The 18,561-nt window shown below is 46.6% G+C and overlaps 1 protein-coding gene across 1 annotated transcript in view; it reads right to left on the bottom strand.

Moving 5' to 3' along the window:
• The window catches only part of RANBP17 (RAN binding protein 17), a 271,515-nt gene extending 253,237 nt beyond the window's left edge, over positions 1 to 18,278 (bottom strand). Inside the window, exons 1-3 of the mRNA XM_084825522.1 lie at positions 18,098 to 18,278; positions 3,684 to 3,830; positions 2,853 to 2,943 (exon numbers count right to left, since the gene is read on the bottom strand). Coding sequence (XP_084681648.1) covers positions 2,853 to 2,943; positions 3,684 to 3,830; positions 18,098 to 18,115 — 256 coding nt within the window. The 5' untranslated portion in view covers positions 18,116 to 18,278. The remainder of the gene's footprint in view (positions 1 to 2,852; positions 2,944 to 3,683; positions 3,831 to 18,097) is intronic.
• Between the last annotated feature and the right edge of the window lie 283 nt (positions 18,279 to 18,561).

Raw genomic sequence — 18,561 nt, 5'->3', positions numbered from 1 at the left:
TTCCTCTCCCAGCTGCCAGTCGGAATCAACTACCCATTGTCCCATTCAAAATTCTAACCAAAGTGCTTTTGGTTGGTTTGATGACCAGCTGATTAGTTTAGCTATGTTAGCATGCTGTTTTGCTTTTTAATTTCCTAGATGCTTTTCTTTACATTCTATTATATTACAACTTTTCTTAAATAAACCTTCATTTTCACTGCAAGTGCTCACTTTTCCCTCAGTTATTCTAAATACTCTTGCTAATCAGTGAGCCCTAGTACAGCTTGATGCCAGGTTATTTGGATATAGTATTTCTGAGGTCAGGGACGATAAGAGGTTGAAAGCGCCTGTGTTAAACCAGAAATGAGCACAGAAACCACATAATCACCAAGTACTCTTGTTTTGTTTTAATCAGGTCTCTACCTACTTGGATATAAGTATGTGGTAGAGTTGGGGCAGCATGTCTCAAATTAAGCATTGAAGTGAAACATGTCTCCCTTAAATATTAAGTCCCAGGGCTGGGTCAAATGGCGAGTAGCATGCAGTCTCAAATACACCCATCTTGAGATCAGGGGTTTACTACTGAAGCTGAAGGCGCTGCACAGAAGTCTGATACATTGTGTGTTCCAAGTGGAAGACAAAACCAAAAAGGGGGGTTGCATGACTTAAAGAACAGCTTGGATTACAGAAGGGAGCAGTTTTAAGTCAAGATGCTTCATAGCTGACTTTTTCCTAAATAGCCCAAATTAAATCATGTTTATGTTTGTTGATAATTGGCAGGTTAACACCTTATATTGAAATCATTTCTATAAATATGGAAGGCCTCTTCTCACAACATGTATTACACCCAGATATACAGTCAGGGCTAGAAATAATGGAACAAGGATAACTGTTTTGGCAGTTGGCTTCTGTACACTACCACATCCAAGTTGAAAGGAAACACACCCAGATGGGAGCGAACTCAGGACTTTCAGCTGTAATTCAAGGGGTTTGACAAAAGTGGGGCACTAACCATTCAGGAAGGACAGCCAGTGGCATACACACACACCCATTGTTGGTGGCTCATAAGTAATGGAACAAACCAACATGATTTCAAACTTAAGGATCGCCTTTAATACCTGGATGAAAATCCTTTGCAGTCAATGACTGCCTGAAGTCTGGAACCCATGGACATGACCAAATGCTGAGTTTCCTCCCTCAAGATGCTTCGCCAGGCCTTTACTGCAGCTGCCTTCAGCTGCCGCTTGTTTGTGGGTCTTTCTGCCTTCAGTCTTGTCTTCAGTAAGTGAAAAGCATGCTCTATTGGGTTGAGATCAGGTAACTGACTTGGCGTTCTTGACCAGGCTAGATGTTGTGAAAGGGTTCCTCTTCACCATGAGCAGAATTCTGCGGTCATCCATTTTAGTTGTCTTCCGTGGTCTTCCAGGCCTTTTGCTGTTGCTGAACTTGCCAGTTAATTCCTTCTTTTTCAGGATGTTCCAAACTGTTGTATTGGCCACTCCCACTGTTTTTGCTATCTCTCTGATGGGTTTATTTTGTTTCCTTTGTTTCCTCAGCCTAATGATGGCCTCCTTCACTCACATGGACACCTCTTTGGACCTCATGTTGGGGGTTCCAGTGAACAGCTACCAAATGCCAATGTAACACTCAGAACCACCTCCAGGCCTTTTATCTGCTTGATTGGTCATGGGGTACCCAGGAAATAGGCCACACCTGGCCATGCAGCTGCTTGTCAGCCATTCATTCCATTACTTATGAGCCACCAACGATGGGTGTGTGTGTATGCCACTGGCTGTCCTTCCTGAATGGTTAGTGCCCCACTTTTGTCAAACCCCTTGAATTACAGCTGAAAGTCCTGACTTCGCTCCCATCTGGATGTGTTTCCTTTCAACTTCGATGTGGTGGTGTACAGAGGTCAACTGCCAAAACAGTTATCCTTGTTCCAATATTTCTGGCCCTGACTGTACTTCTGCTTTCTCCCATATAAGTAGACTGTAGATGCCCAAGCAAAAAATATACATCTACGACATTAATTATGTCGTATAATAATTATGAAGGCACAGATATTCTCTCTTACTCTTGTACCCAAATACGAAATCACTTATGAGAAGCATAAGAGCAAATCTAGTCCAACGATGTGTTTAAACAGTGGCCTACCAGATGCTAACAGGGAACCCGCAAGCAGGACAGAGCCCTCCCGCTCATGTTCCCAGCATCTGGCATACAGAGACTGATACTAGTGGTAATATATAGCCATCATGACCAGTAGCCATTGATATCCTTATCCTCCATGAAGCAATCCAAACTAATTCTTATTACCCCCTGATAAAGCAGATAAGGATGATGGCTACTGCTATCTTCATTTGACAAAATATACTTGTTGGAGGCTACACTTGAAAGCATACTTGTTCTGGGTTAAGTTCTACTGAAACCAATGGGACAGTTCCAAATAAATGTATTTATGATAAGAGCATAGTAAAGATAATACATGTCACTCCCCATTGTGAGAGTCTGTTCCACGTCAGTACAGAGATAGCTAAGTATAGTATGAGCACTGTTCATTTGCAGTGTGCCTAGGCTCTTGCTCAATTTCTTAAGATTTCTCCTTTGTGACAAAAAAAAGTGTACCTTAACACATTTTCTCTTCTGCTCCATAAAGAAAAAGACAGACAGAAATTCCAGTCAAATTAATCTGATCACTGATCTTGCAGTTCAAACTATTAGTATAATAAAGTTACGGATAATAAAAGCAGAACCTCAGAATGTTAATCTAATACCATTATGACAAGCCATTTTGTACTAATTACTAGGACAATCTAAAACTGCAGGTAACAAAACCTACTGCAATATTGAAAGGAATAAACAATACTTACTGATGTCCATTCTTTGTTGAATAGGTAAAGGGGTTGTTTTGCACACAAGTTTAGAGAGGCATGTTGCTGCTAAAAGTTGTGCATAGGATGTCTACAGAAAAATACACACAATTCAAATGCCATTAATGATAATTTTAAAAATCCTTAGATATCATCCAAAAATATAACCCTGTAACAAGAAATGCTCCTCTTAACGTCTTGCTATCACTGGAGTTGTACTATTTAGCTAGATACATATGTTCTGCTATAATTTTCAGCACAATCCCAGGACTTACTGTGCAAGCAAGGGACATGCTTGAAGAGTACCAACATCTATTCCATTCAGTACAACATCACAAATACATGCTGTCCCACGAGCATGCAGTGATACAATTCAGCCGTACAGTGGTTTGTCCTTAATATGGGATTAAGACGTGTCCTGTTTTTGTATTTATATAATAACTACTGCATTATTTTTATTGCAATAACCCTAAAATAAATATACACAGGGCTAGGTCCTTATAGAACACCATCACGACTTCCATGCTTGGACACTCCCAACATGATTGTCATGCTCCTTTTAGCCCAACTGGTACCACTGGGGCTATAAGAAACACAAAATGGGAGACTGCCATCTCCTCTGCTACTAACACATATTTCTCCCCTCGCTATCTATCACTACTTTCAAATCTTAAAAGTGCTATTTCTGAAAGGGAAAGAATGTATGAGTAAGGAGAAAATATATTGTCAAATGTACCTAGATAATATATAGACAGTCCTGGGAACCGGTATGTGGACTTTTGCACAGATATAATGAATGTGTATTTAGATTATAAAGTTTCAAGCACTTACTGTTCCTTGTTCCAGTAAAAGCTGGCATTGGCTGAGACATTCAGGACTGTTAATAAGCTCCAAGAGCACCTTTTCTGCTTGTATTCGCTGTGCTAAATCGGTTCCCTCGTAGAGCTGTTTACAAAGAACTTCTAGCTCTGCCAAGCTCTGTTGGGTGAAAAAAAATCAGACATTAAGTTCCATGTATGGCCCTTCCCTAATTCCTCACACCACTACTTATGTACAAATGCTGATATACAGAAACAAGAACAGCTGTTTATATTTAAATCGATAAAATATTTCCAAGCCATTGGAGGAGGTGCAGGGGTTATTCACCCAATTCCTCCCACCCATACCTCAGAAGTAACTGATTCATTTATCACACAGGAGAAATACCTTGGCACTCAACTGACATGTGTGCCCGCCCCCCCGAAAAAGTGCTATTTGTCAGCTCCAAAATAGAAGATTGTGCTCCAGCGATCACATTTCTGTGACAATCTAAATCAGCAACGCTTTTTTCGCCTAAGGAAACAATAAAGCTGGCAAAGTTAACACTGAGAATCAATATTTTCAGTGCTGTGTTTGATCTCTGCCATTTATTTCACATTTGCCAGGCAAGAATAAAAATCTCATTTTCACCTCACCTCTTATTTAAATCAAGACATCCTTGCTAGCTAGCTCTGAAAGAACCAACCCCAAGATACATTCTGCACAAATGCTTGCACTAAACTTGATTCACTCGTCCCGCAGGTGCACAGGTTAACAATAAGAATAACTACGAAAACATCATGGGTAGGATCCAACAGTAACCTACCACTAGTGGCAAGCACCGTGCACGCGGCTGGCTCCAGAGATGTAGCACTTCCAGGGGCAAGTTTTTGGATCTGCGATGTCCATTTTTATGTTCTTAGGCAGAGGGTAAAAAATAAAATTCTTCTTTGTTAACCTATGTGAATGTATTATTTAATTGAAATATGTTTACCAAATATACGTTACGTGTTTTGTTTTGCTATTGCCATATCAAGAAAAAAAAATTGGTCCACGTTATCTGAAGAACTGCCTCCTTCCATATGAACCTGCACATAATTTAGGAGCTTCATTGGAGGCCTTGTTATATATCCCACTACCTAGAGAGCTGGCTAGGTTGGCGGCTACTCAAGACAAGGCCTTTTTGTTGCAGAAGCCTGATTGAGGAAATCTCTCCTAAGGGAGGTGAGATTGACTCATTATGCTTTGTTGTTCAGTTGTTAAGTCGTGTCCGACTCTTCGTGACCCCATGGACCATCGCACACCAAGCCTTCCTGTCCTGCGCTCTTTCCCGGAGTGTGCTCAAGTTCATATTCATTGCATCGGTGATGCTATCTAGCCATCTCATCCTCTGCCATCCCCTTCTCCTTTTGCCTCCAATCTTTCCCAGCATCAGGGTCTTTTCCAGTGACTTTTCTCTTCGCATTAGGTGGCCAAAATATTGGCGCTTCAGCTTCAGGATCTGTCCTTCCAATGAGCACTCAGGGTTGATTTCCTTTAGGATTGACTGATTTGACCTCCTTGCAGTCCAGGGGACTCGTAAGAGTCTTCTCCAGCACCACAGTTCGAAGGCATCAATTCTTCGGCGCTCAGCCTTCCTTATTGTCCAGCTCTCACAGCCATACGTTGCTACTGGGAAAACCATAGCTTTGATTATACGAATCTTTGTCGGCAAGGTGATGTCTGTGCTTCTTACTATGCTGCCTAGGTTTGCCATAGCTTTCCTCCCAAGGAGCAAGCGTCTTTTAATTTCATGGCTACAGTCACTGTCTGCGGTGATCTTGGAGCCCAAGAAAATAAAATCTGTCACTGCTTCCATTTCTTCCCCTTCTATATGCCAGGAAGTGATGGGGCCAGATGCCATGATCTTCGTTTTTTTAATGTTGAGTTTCAAACCAGCTTTTGCACTCTCCACTTTCACCCTCAACAAGAGGCTCTTTAGATCCTCTTCGCTTTCTGCCATTAGGGTGGTATTGTCTGCGTATCTGAGGTTGTTGATAATTCTCCCAGCAATCTTAATTCCGACCTGTGACTCATCCAACCCCGCGTTTCTCATGATGTACTCTGCATATAAATTAAATAAGCAGGGCGACAATATACAGCCTTGTCGTACTCCTTTCCCAATTTTGAACCAATCGGTTGTTCCATGTCCGGTTCTTACTGTTGCTTCTTGACCCTCATGCAGGTTTCTCAGGAGACAGGTAAGGTGGTCTGGTACCCCCATCTCTTTCAGAATTTGCCACAGTTTGTTGTGATCCACACAATCAAAGGCTTTAGCATAGTCAATGAAGCAGAAATAGACTTTTTCTGGAATTCTCTTGCTTTCTCCATGATCCAGCGAATGTTGGCGATTTGATCTCTAGTTCCTCTGCCTCTTCGAAACCCAGCTTGTACTTCCGGTACTTCTCAATTCACATGCTGCTGAAGCCTAGCTTGTAGGATTTTGAGCATAACCTTGCTGGCATGTGAAATGAGCGCAATTGTGCGGTAGTTTGAACACTCTGTGGCATTGCCCTTCTTTGGAATTGGAATGTAAACTGACCTTTTCCAGTCTTGTGGCCACTGTTGAGTGTTCCAAATGTGTTGGCATATTGAGTGCAGCGCTTTAGGGTTTTAAATAGCTCAGCTGGAATACTGTCATCTCCACTAGCTTTGTTGTTAGTAATGCTTCCTAAGGCCCACTTGACTTCACTTTCGAGGATGTCCGGCTCAAGTTCAGTGACCGCACTATCAGGGCTATCAGGGACATTAACATCTTTCCTGTATAGTTCTTCTGTGTATTCTTTCCACCTCTTCTTAATCTCATCTGCTTCTGTTAGGTCCCTGCCTTCTTTGTCCTTTATCATGCCCGTCTTTGCACAAAACGTTCCCTTGAGATCTCCGATTTTCTTGAAAAGATCTCTAGTCTTTCCCATTCTATTGTTTTCCTCAATTTCTTTGCATTGTTCATTTAAGAAGGCCTTCTTGTCTCTCCTTGCTATTCTCTGGAACTCTGCATTCAGTTGGATATATCTTCCCCTTTCTCCTTTGCTTTTCGCTCCCCTTCTTTCCTCAGGTACTTGTAAAGCCTCATCAGACAGCCGCCTTGCTTTCTTGCATTTCTTTTTCTTTGGGATGGATTTCGTTGCTGCCTCCTGAACAATGTTACGGACCTCTGTCCATAGTTTCTCAGGCACTCTGTCTATCAGGTCTAATCCCTGAAATCTATTCCTCACCTCCACTGTATATTCATAAGGGATATGATTGAGGTCATACCTGAATGGTTTAGTGGTTTTCCCTACGGTCTTCAATTTAAGCCGAAATTTTGCAAGAAGCAGCTCATGATCTGAGCCACAGTCAGCTCCAGGTCTTGTTTGTACTGACTGTATAGAGCTTCTCCATCTTTGGCTGCAAAGGACATAATCCATCTGATTTCGATATTGACCATCTGGTGATGTCCATGTGTAGAGTCGCCTCTTGTGCTGTTGGAAGTGTTTGCTATGATCAGCGTGTTCTCTTGACAAAACTCTATTAGCCTTTGTCCTGCTTCATTTTGCACACTAAGGCCATGCATGCCTGTTATCCGGTTATTTCTTGACTTCCTACTTTAGCATTCCAATCCCCTATGATGAAGAGGACATCTTTTTTTGGTGTTAGTTCTAGAAGGTGTTGTAGGTCTTCATAGAGCCAATCAACCTCAGCTTCTTCGGCCTCAGTGGTTGGGGCATAGACTTGAATTACTGTGATGTTGAATGGTTTGCCTTGGATTAATACTGAGATCATTCTGTCGTTTTTGAGATTGTACCCCAGTACTGCTTTTCCCACCCTTTTGTTGACTATGAGTGCTACTCCATTTCTTCTAAGGGATTCTTGCCCACAGTAGTAGATATAATGGTCACCTGAATTAAATTCGCCCATGCCTGTCCATTTGAGTTTGCTGATTCCCAAGATGTTGATGTTCAATCTTGCCATCTCATGTTTGACCACCTCCAGCTTACCTTGATTCATTGATCTGACATTCCACGTTCCTAAACAATATTGTTCTTTACAGCATCGGACTTCCTTTTCACCACCAGACACATCCACAGCTGAGTGCCCTTTCGGGTTTGGCCCAGTTGCTTCACTCTTTCTGGCGCTACTTGGAAATTCCCTCTGCTCTTCCCCAGTAGTATATTGGACACCTTCCGACCTGAGGGGCTCATCTTCTGGCGTCATCTCTTTTAGCCTTGTGATACGTTCCATGGGGTTTTCTTGGCAAGAATACTGGAGTGGGTTGCCATTTCCTTCTCCAGTGGACCACATTGTGTCAGAACTCTCCGCCATGATCTGTCCGTCTTGGTGGCCCTGCACAGCATAGCTTATGGCTTCACTGAGTTACGCAAGCTCCTTTGCCACAACAAGGCAGTGATTAGGACTGTTGGGTTCCACCAGGCTTTTAATATTGTAAAATGTTTTGTCATTCTTCATTTTTGATTTTAATGTCACTCTTATTTTACTGTATGATTTTTTTGGCTCCCGCGGTTCATGGTTTTATGTGATGTTCTAATGTTTTTATTTTACATCATCCCAGGCACCTGGCAGGTGGAGAGTGCCCTATATAAATCTAATAATAAAAATATCCAAATAAAAACACAAAATAGCAAGGGCTGACAGAGGTATTCTAGGTCACCAATCAAAAGGGTGTTTTGCCAAATCCTTTCCTACATCCCGCCAACCCAGTGGTGCTGCAAACACAAACTTATCTTGGACCAAAGCGCAATGAGGGGGAAAGAAATAAGCTGCTTTTCAACTGTGCTATTCCCAAGGTAGAATACAAAGTAATACATACAACAGATCCAATAAAACAATATTAAATATTTATTTATTTATTTATTGCATTTATACCCCGCCTTTTTTCCTCTTGCAAAGAACCCAAGGCGGCTTACATTATCCTCCTCCTCTCCATTTTATCCTCACAACAACAACCCTGTGAGGTGGGTTGGGCTGAGAGTGTGTGACTGGCCCAAAGTCACCCAGTGAGCTTCCATGGCCAAGTGGGGACTAGAACCCGGATCTCCCAGCTCCTAGTCCAACACTCTTGATTTGGCAGAAAACATGTTAACTACTGCTCTTCTAAAAGAGTCAAGAGCGGAGATCCGGCAGGTTTTTCTTTGGCAGTACCACAAAACAGGAGTTACCACTGAGAAGGTATAATTGCTAGTAGATGTCAGCATAGCCTCCCTCAGCAGTGGAATCCACGATTACTACATTTACATCTCAGTTCTCAGAGGCGAGGTTACATAGGAAAAGACTTCTGACAAATATCGCAGACCCGCTGTTTAAGAGATTTAGGGTGAAATACTATTCAAGTTTAGACATGAAAAAAGGCCTACAACACCCAGCATACCCCAGCGAGCAGTGCTGGCTGGGGCATGCTGGGAGTTGTAGGCCTTTTTTCTGTCTGAATATGCATAGGATTGTGCCTTTAAAGGTTAAAACTTCTAAGTTTGGTCTGAACATAAACTAGAAGCTAGCAGAACTTTGCCAACGTTGGTGCAATATGCTCCTTCCAAGTGACCCTAGATAAGAAATGGGCCACTACCTTCTGGACAAGTTGAAGTTTCAGAGTTGTCTTCAAGGGCAGCCCCATGTAGATTACTTCACAGTAACCTAGCCAAGAAGTTACCATGGCATGTTCTTCAGTCACAAGATCCTTGTCATCTAGAACGGGGTTCAGCTGGCATACTGACCAAAAGTGGTGGAATGCACTTTTGGCCCTGGAACACCCTAAAACGAGGCAAGATCGATGAGCATTGCCAAGCTGCAAACCTTGCATTTAAGGGGAGTATGATTCTGTCCGAGACAGACAGATCAACCACTTCCTGGGCTCCATAAGCAACTCCCATCTTGTATGGATTGAATTTCAAATCAGTACCGCTTCGGCGGGAAAGGTAACAGCGTTCCGTGCACCTCGGTGTTCAGTCATGCCGGCCACATGACTACGGAAGCGTCTTCGGACAGCGCTGGCTCTTCGGCTTAGAAACGGGGATGAGCACCACCCCCTAGAGTTGGACACGACTGGCTGGGGACACTTTTACCTCACGTTAACTCCCTGGTATACCAACATATGAGCCAGGGCCTGCAGGAGAAGCCACCACCACCACCACCACCGGGGAAGAGGCGTGCTTGCCGCCGCGGGGCCTGCTGCTGCCGCCGCTGGGCCTGCTGCCGCCGCCGCTGCCACCACCACCAGGCCTTCCTTGTGGACTTCTGCCTGGCAGACCGCCAGTCCCTGCAGGACCAGGCCCCCAGGTACCGAGCCAGCTGTGCTGCTCCACCTGCCCCTCCCTGGAGGGGCTACATAAGCTGGCTGGCTGAGGTGGCCTGGGAGAGCCAGGACCTGCAGGAGAAGTCACCACCACCGGGGAAGAGGCGTGCTTGCAGCCGCTGGGCCTGCTGCCGCCGTCGCCGCTACCACCGCCACCAGGCCTTCCCTGTGGACTCCTGCCTGGCATTTTTAAGGGGATTTTAATTGTTTTGTTTGTTTTATTTTGTTGGGGGGTATTTTGTTGTGTTTTTAGGGGTGGGTAGCCTGCCTGATAGGTGGGAGCGAGGGGGCATGTGTCCACCTGATGGAGGCAGTGGGGGGAGTGTTGGGGGCCAGAACATACCGAGGCTGGGCGGCAGGCGCTGGCGGAGCGCTAGGGGCAGGCCATGCCAGCTAAGGGGAATGAGGGAGAGATGTGTAGTATCTGTCCCCTGCTCCGGGCCTGTCCAGAGCCAAAGGATGGCTGGGGGAGGCGTGACCCCATCTTCTGGCCTTCGTTTGCTGCTCTGCAATGCCAGGTCTGTTACCCAGAAAACCTCCCTCATCCATGACATGATCCTGGATGAGGGTGCAGACCTGGCATGTATTACGGAGACCTGGCTGGCCGAGGCTGCTGCTCCAACCCTTGCAGCCATGTGTCCAGCTGGATTTTCGTATGCACAGCAGCCGAGGGCTGGGGATCGGGGAGGGGGAGTGGCTGTTATCTACCGAGAGTCCTTGGTCTTCACCAGACCCCCTCTCCGGGAGACCAAGGTTGCTGAGTGCATGTACTGGAGGTTGGGCCCGAAGGGCAGTCTGGGGATTCTGCTCGTGTACCGTCCACCCCGCTGCACGACTGACTCCCTGGCCGAGGTGCTTGAGGTGGTCTCTGATGTGCGTGTACAGTCCCCTAACTTACTGGTGTTGGGGGACTTCAACGTACATTCGGAGGCCATCCTCACAGGAGCACCTCGGGACTTCATGGAGACCATGGCCTCCTGGGAGCTGCACCATATTCTACCTGGGCCCACCCATGTAGCCGGTCATGCACTAGACCTTGTGTTTGTTTCTGGAGAAGCGGGGAGTGATCTGGAAGTCAGGGGTATATCCACCACCCCCTTGTCATAGTCAGATCACTATCTGGTGATGTTGGACTTCTCGGTTCCACAACCCCTCCGCAGGGGTGGAGGACCCATTAAAATGGTCCGCCCCAGGCGTCTTATGGATCCAAATGGATTCCTGAACGCGCTTGGGGATTCTCTGGGGCATGCCAACGGCCACTCGGTCGAGACCCTGGTGGGTGGCTGGAATGCCGCAATCACTGGGGCATTAGATCAGGTGGCTCCGAAACGCCCTCTCCCCCTGAACAGGGCTCGGACTGCACCATGGTTCAATCCGCGGTTACGAGCTCTGAAACAGGAGGTGAGACGGCTAGAGCGCCGGTGGCGGAAGTCTCGCTCCAAAGACGATCAGACACGGGCTAGAGCTGTATCTTCAGCCTATCACGTGGTGGTGAAGGCAGCAAAAAAGGAATATTATGCTGCCTCTATCGCGTCTGCAGAGTGCTGTCCCAGGAGGCTGTTCCAAGTGGTCCAGAGCCTGGTCAGTCCTGTGGCTCCAGAACCACTAAAGCATTCTAAGGCCTCCTGTGAGGCCTTGGCAAGGCACTTCGCAGATAAAATTGATCAGATTAGGTGTGTTATTCTGCACGCTGTGGATACAGTTAGTGAGCAAGAGGTGGCCTGTGGCAAACCGGTTTTGTGGGATCGGTTCCAGCTTCTTCCTCCTGATGAAGTGGACAAGGTGCTTTCATCTGTAAGGCCAACCACCTGCTTACTTGATCCTTGCCCATCTTGGCTCATTATGAGCTGCAGAGAGAGACTGGGTGAGGGGATCAAGGCGGTGGTGAACGCCTCCCTTGAGGAGGGAGTGATGCCATCAGCCCTCAAGGAGGCAGTGATAAGACCGCTCTTAACGAAGCCCTCCTTGGATCCTCAAGTTCTGAACAACTTTCGCCCAGTCTCAAATCTGCCATTTTTGGGCAAGGTGATTGAGCGGGTGGTGGCGGTGCAGTTGAAGGCACACTTGGAAGAAACTGATTATCTAGACCCATTTCAGTCGGGCTTCAGGCCTGGGCATGGGACAGAAACGGCCTTGGTCGCCTTGGTGGATGATATGAGGAGGGCTCTGGATAGGGGTGAATGCTCCTTCCTTGTTCTCCTCGACCTCTCAGCGGCTTTTGATACCGTTGACCACGGTATCCTCCTGGACCGCCTGGAGGGGTTGGGCATTGGAAACACTGTATTGCGGTGGTTCCAGTCCTTCCTCTCTGGCAGGTACCAGAGGGTAGCACTGGGAGAGGAGGTTTCGGACCCGTGGCCACTTACTTGTGGGGTGCCACAGGGTTCCATCCTCTCCCCGATGCTATTTAACATCTATGTGAAGCCACTGGGGGCTATCATCAGGAGGTTTGGGGTGCAGTGTCATCAATATGCGGATGACACTCAGCTCTACCTCTCATTCAAATCTTCACCAAGGTTGGCCGTAGAATCCCTGTCCAAATGTCTGGAGATGGTGAGTGGCTGGATGGGGAGGAATAAGCTGAAGCTCAACCCTGACAAGACCGAGGTACTTTTGGTGGGAGACAAGAGGAGGCTGGGGGATGTTGACCTGGTGTTGAATGGGGTACAGCTACCCTTGAAAGACCAGGTCCGCAGCCTGGGGGTCATTTTGGACTCCCAGCTGTCCATGGAGGCTCAGGTGTCAGCTGTGAGCCGGACAGCGCTGTATCAACTCCATCTGATACGGCGGCTGCGCCCCTACCTTCCCGACCATCTGCTCCCATCGGTAGTACATGCCCTGGTCTCCTCTCGTTTAGACTACTGTAATGCGCTCTACGTGGGGTTACCCTTGAAGACGGTTCGGAAACTGCAGCTGGTACAGAACGCGGCGGCTCGCCTGATTAAAGGCAGCCGCCGGCGAGATCACATCACTCCAGTGCTGAAGGAGTTGCACTGGTTACCAGTTGTTTTCCGGGCCAAATTCAAGGTGTTGGTTTTGACCTTTAAAACCCTATATGGTTCCGGCCCAGCCTATCTTAAGGAGCGCCTCCAGCAACACCAGACAGGCCGCTTAACAAGATCAGCCTCGGATGGCCTTCTCTCTGTCCCATCAGCCAGGACAGCTAGACTGGTGGGGACGAGGGAGAGGGCCTTCTCTGTGGTGGCCCCCACTCTGTGGAACTCCCTCCCTAGGGAACTCCGTCATGCCCCCTCTTTAATGAGCTTCCGTCGTGCATTAAAAACGTGGTTGTTCAGGCAGGCATTTGGGGTGGGTTAGGGTATTTTTTTAAAAAAAAATTATGGTAAAATTTTATTGTTTTAAATTGTTTATGGTGGGTTGTACATCGCCCAGAGTGGCTGGGTGACCAGTCAGATGGGCGATTAATAAATTTAATAAATAAATAAATAAATAAATAAACAAAACATAAAACCCGGGTTCCATGATATGGGAGAAGATACCTAAGTGCTATTGTGTCAACGACTCATGCCAATTATTCCCTATTTAAATAATTTACTAGGGCTTCAAGCTGAACAGTTAGTCATATCAGCAAAAATGTCCCCAGAACAAACAGGAAGCCATCAGGATCCATTAACATTTAGGGGCAAAGCAGCTTAACTGGCCAGCTATTCCTGCAGACATTAAAGGCACCTATGAAATTACCAGGTAATGATCTATCCATAACTAAGGAGTCACATGAGCCACCAACCCCTATCTCCTTCCCACCCAGTGTAGAAAATCAGATTGAAGGTGTGCCCTGCCACGTGTGTCAGGCCAACCACTTTAACCAAGTTCAAGACAGTGGCTGGTGAGGTGGAGCTAGATGCAAAATTTTATCTCGGCACAGAGCAAGCTACCTACTGTGCCACACAGTGGGATAACCTGCATATGTAGGTCCAAATCTACATGTGAGTTACTACAGATCAGGGATTCTAACAGCCTGACTAGGGGGAGAGGGCAGAGAGCCCTTAGTTTTGCTATTGGCAGTTGTAGGTCTGGTTTGCAAGTAACAAGAAGCCATATTCAAATCTACGTAGCTACAATGTTTTCCCTTTCTTTTTTGTTACAGTATACAGTTTATTGCTTTTTAGCCAATCAGGCCGTCCGCACACAAAACAAATAGAATTCTCACATCAACCCAAAAGGGAGACCAAAGTACAAATTATTAATAAAATAACTAACAAGAACAAGTTAAAAACATTTTAAAATCCTAAAACAATATCTGCCAGAATATTATTACCATGTTTACGGATTTAGTTTTTTTATAACAGTCAATGACTTTCGCCTCTCCAGGGCTCGACTGACAAACTTAGCAGTCCTATATGATGTATAATGATCTGTTCCAGCTAATAATAATCGAGTTATACTTGCACCAGAAGTATCCTCAAGCACAGCTAATAGGGGCTCAAGATATTGCTTCCTCAAATTGATATACAATGGGCATTCTGCTAAAAAGTGTACCATGTCCTCTACCTTGGGGCAACCAGCTGGGCAATCTGCACTCATGCCATGATGGATCCTATAACGTGCCTTCACCTCCATCAATTGGAGTGAGTTCAGTCTACACCTAGTCATGAGCCATCTCAATTCATGTGAGGTGATGGAAATCAAATACGGGGGAGCCTTCCCCGGAGAGGTCATGATGCTTTTATAGATCTTGTTAGAGCGACTTTCAGCAGCAACAGCCATTGTTGTTTGAATATCAACATCCTGTAACCTCTTTGAAATCTCATCCCTAGCTCTATCATAGCCCCTCGCAAGCAAATATGATTGTGAAAAGCCCAACTCAGAGATAGATGTGGTTATCTTGTCTGCCCATGAGCCCCTTCCCATAGCTTCATATGCTAATAAGACCAAGGGGGAGGCCAGTTGGAACACTATCTTTAACCAGAAGAAAGTGGCAGCTTTTAGAACAAGCATTCCCACTGAGTGACAAGCTGTTTCTAGTCGGACAATGGCCTTAGAAGTGGATCTGGGAACCCCGAGTACTCTGGATAGAAATTTATGCTGCACTGACTCCAATGAAGCAATGTTAGCATGGGTCCAGGCAGGTGCCCCATATAATATTTGGGGAAGTAATTTGCCCTTGTATAACTCTATTAAAGGGGCCACCATCTTACCACCTGGTCCAGCAACAAAACGAAGAATGGCATTACTAGTTACATTAGTTGTCAGGGCTATTGCATTCAAGTGCTCCGACCAAGATCCTGAACTTTGAAATGTCACTCCAAGGTATTTATATTTGTTGACCTGATCAAGCAGATGGTTATCCAGCTGCCATCGGTATTTTTTCCTCCTTTTGCCAAAGACTAAGATTTTAGATTTTTCGTAGTTGACCTGAAGGGCTTCTCTCACACAATATGAGCTTAGGGCTCTTAAAAGCCTACGCATCCCCACCTGGGTGTATGATAGGACACTGTTATTACATGTTGTGCATCTGTTATTACAACACATGAATGGGAATGACACTTCCATTCCCTCTTTTATGATGAGATGGCCTGTCTTCCCCCATTGCAGGAGGAAGACCCAGAATCATCTAGTTGGCCCCCAGTCACCTGTGAGGAAATAGCTATGCTGATACGCAAGTTGAAGCACGGAAAGGCCCCCGGAAGGAGTGGCATTTCACCAGATTTCTTGATCGATTATCCTCATTGGTGGATCCCAATGTTAGCAACCTTATTTACACTTATTGATAGAACTGGGAAATTTCCCCAAGATTGGGCAGTAGCTATTGTAGTGCCTATTTATAAAAAGGGCAATCGGTCAGACCCTAAGAATTATCGCCCTATAAGTCTACTGGATGTTATAAGTAAGTTGTATGCAAGACATCTTTTAGATAAGCTGGAAAATTGGGTGCTCAGGGAGAATCTCCTTGTTGAAGAACAAGCAGGCTTCCGATGTGGCAAATCTACAGTAGACCACTGTTTTCTACTAAAATATTTGGCTGGGAAATATACATCTCCCCCTTATCACTCACTTTTTGCTGCATTTGTAGACCTTCGAGCAGCCTTTGATTCTATATCTAGACCTCGCCCTTGGCAGAAGCTTACACTTTTAAATGTGGATTATAAATTGCTCAGGAGAATACAGGGGCTGTATGAGAATTCTATCTTGCGTGTGAGAGAGTCTTCAGGTGATCTTTCAGGCCCCATTATTGTTAACAAAGGAGTGCGCCAGGGATGTTTGCTTGCACCTCTTTTATTCAATCTTTATCTTAATGATATGGTTCCCTACTTATCTAATCCAGACTTCTTCCCACCTCTTTTAAAAGACAAGAATATTTCAGTGCTGTTCTTTTTGGTTTCTTAACATTTTAAAACTAAAAAACTAATCTAAAAAAAATTATGAGAAGTCACCATGGGAGATTTCTCCATGGGGCTTATTGTTCTAGTGGCTGCCCCATTTTGAATATTTGGGGCGTGGCAGGGGTGCGCCATAGTTTCTCATTATGTGCGAACCTGGTAAGGGTAGGTTGTTGGGGTGGTTGACAAGCCACCCTCAACCCTAAAACAGTCCATGGGTTCTGGGTAGCTAGTCAACCACTCCAACCACCCACCATCTCCGGGTTCACATATAATGAGAAACCACAGCAGCAGGGTGCTTGGATTGGAAACCTAGCACATCTGGGTGCTGCAACCCACTATGGCCAGTAAGCCATGGTGGGCTGCTGTGATCGTGCAAACCAGGTCACTCTCTTGTTGGTCATTCAGTCATCTATCACAAAAATCCAGTAACTTACCAGTAGATCCCTATGTAGATTCTGCCCACCCGTACCTTAGCAACTCACATACTGGAGAAAATGTCTAGGTTTGTCTTGACAATTTCAATGGCACTAGTTTTCTTTCAGGTATGTGGTTTTGTCTGAATCTCTGGTTCACCAGAACAATCAATAATGTGTTCCTTCTTCACTCCTTTCACAGGGGAAAAAAAATGCTTTTGAGGTATTTATACTTCCCATAATTTTGTCCCAGATTGGGTGGGCATTCCTTAAAAGAGAGGGAATAAACAGACACCAGAAAGCCATGTATGCTATAAAGAATATGCTTTTGAGGCTGCTCAAATGAAAGCAGTGTGACTGTTTTAAGGAAGCAAGCGTTTTACCTGCTGAATACAGGATGGGGCTGAAACAAATAACTCTCGCAGAGGAATGTACAAGCAGTCACAAAATCCACAGCACAAAATTCTAACCAACTCCTCCCACCCCCAGACACACATTTTCTCCATTCATCTCTTTATAGCTTTCCATTCATTGCAGAATGTTCCACCTGGCACTGTAGAAATACATGGCAAAGCATTTCCTTGCCTTATAAAGCTGCTAATTTGTTTTTGTTTTTTGTAAAGTTGGAGTAAGGGTAATAATTTACAATCAACAACCACTATTTCCAATCATCCTGCCCTTGAACTTCTGACCCCCCCTCCCCTTAGGTAGCGTTACTCCCCACTTCTTCCACCCTATAGGGCAGTCCACCCTAACCTGGCACTCTCCAGATGTGTTGGACTGCAGCTCCCATAATTCCCAGCCAGCATGGCCAGTGGCAGTTGGGAGCTGCAGTCCAACACATCTGAAGGGCGCCAGGTTGGGGGAGCTTGCCCTAGGGGACACCTGCCCCAATCACCATCCTCCCTGCAAGCCCCACTTTTCCCAAACCCCATCTCCTTGGCTGGCGCCCACCCTCTTTCCTGCAACACCCCAGCCTGACACGGGGGATCACCACCTCCTCTCCCCACCCCGGTCTCCAAGCACAGCCCTCCCACGACGATGAGCCCCTTGGCAGGCGCCCACCCTCTTCTTGCAACATCCCAGCTTGACGTGGGGAGGGCAGGAGCCCCTCCTTCTCCTCGCCCCCCACCCCCCCCGACACACTCCAAGCGTCGCCTTCCGCGGGGATGCGCTGCCGTCCTCCGACGCCCCGCTCGCCTCGCCTCGCCTCGCCTCGCCTCCCCCCCTGCCTCCTCCTCCACCGACGGCCTACCTGCCCCTCCCCAGGGCTGAGCCATCTTCCCACCCGCTCCACAGCCCCGCAACGGCCGGCCTCGGGGTTCAACGCCTCGCCGCCGCCCGCTTCCACGCACACTGACTGACCTGGCCGCTCAGCGCCATCTTCCACGGCAGGAGGGCGACGCCGAGACGAGCCGGGGGGCGGGGAGGCGGAGGCTGCGGTGCCAAGGCGAGCGGGGCGGGGGCGGAGCCGAGCCGAGCCGAGCCGAGCCGAGGGCAGGCCCGGCAGGAGGAAGCGGCAGCCCGGCGCCCGCGGAGCGAGCGAGGACGGCTAGGGCGGGAAGGGGCTCTGTGGAGCGCGGCGGGGGCTGGGCTCCCGCCCTCCTTTGGCCCTTTCACCCTCGTCCTTCGGTTGCTTTAACTTAATGAAATACCTTTTTTTTTTAACCGAGCCATTCGAGTGCTTTTTATTATAGCGTTGTGAGCTGCCTAGAAAGCTTTGACGGCTGGGCGGCGTTAAAGCGGAATGAATACCATTATTATGTTTAGAAATGCAGTGGCGCGTTCGCCCCGCATCATTTTGAGCACCCTTTGCGTACTACGGAGAA

The sequence above is a fragment of the Heloderma suspectum genome, chromosome 1 (assembly GCF_057233095.1).
Source record: "Heloderma suspectum isolate Gila_16-S chromosome 1, 16-S_ref, whole genome shotgun sequence".
Lineage (NCBI taxonomy): Eukaryota > Metazoa > Chordata > Lepidosauria > Squamata > Helodermatidae > Heloderma > Heloderma suspectum.
Note: the sequence above shows the minus strand (reverse complement) of the source record. Positions and strands in the feature narration are given on the sequence as shown.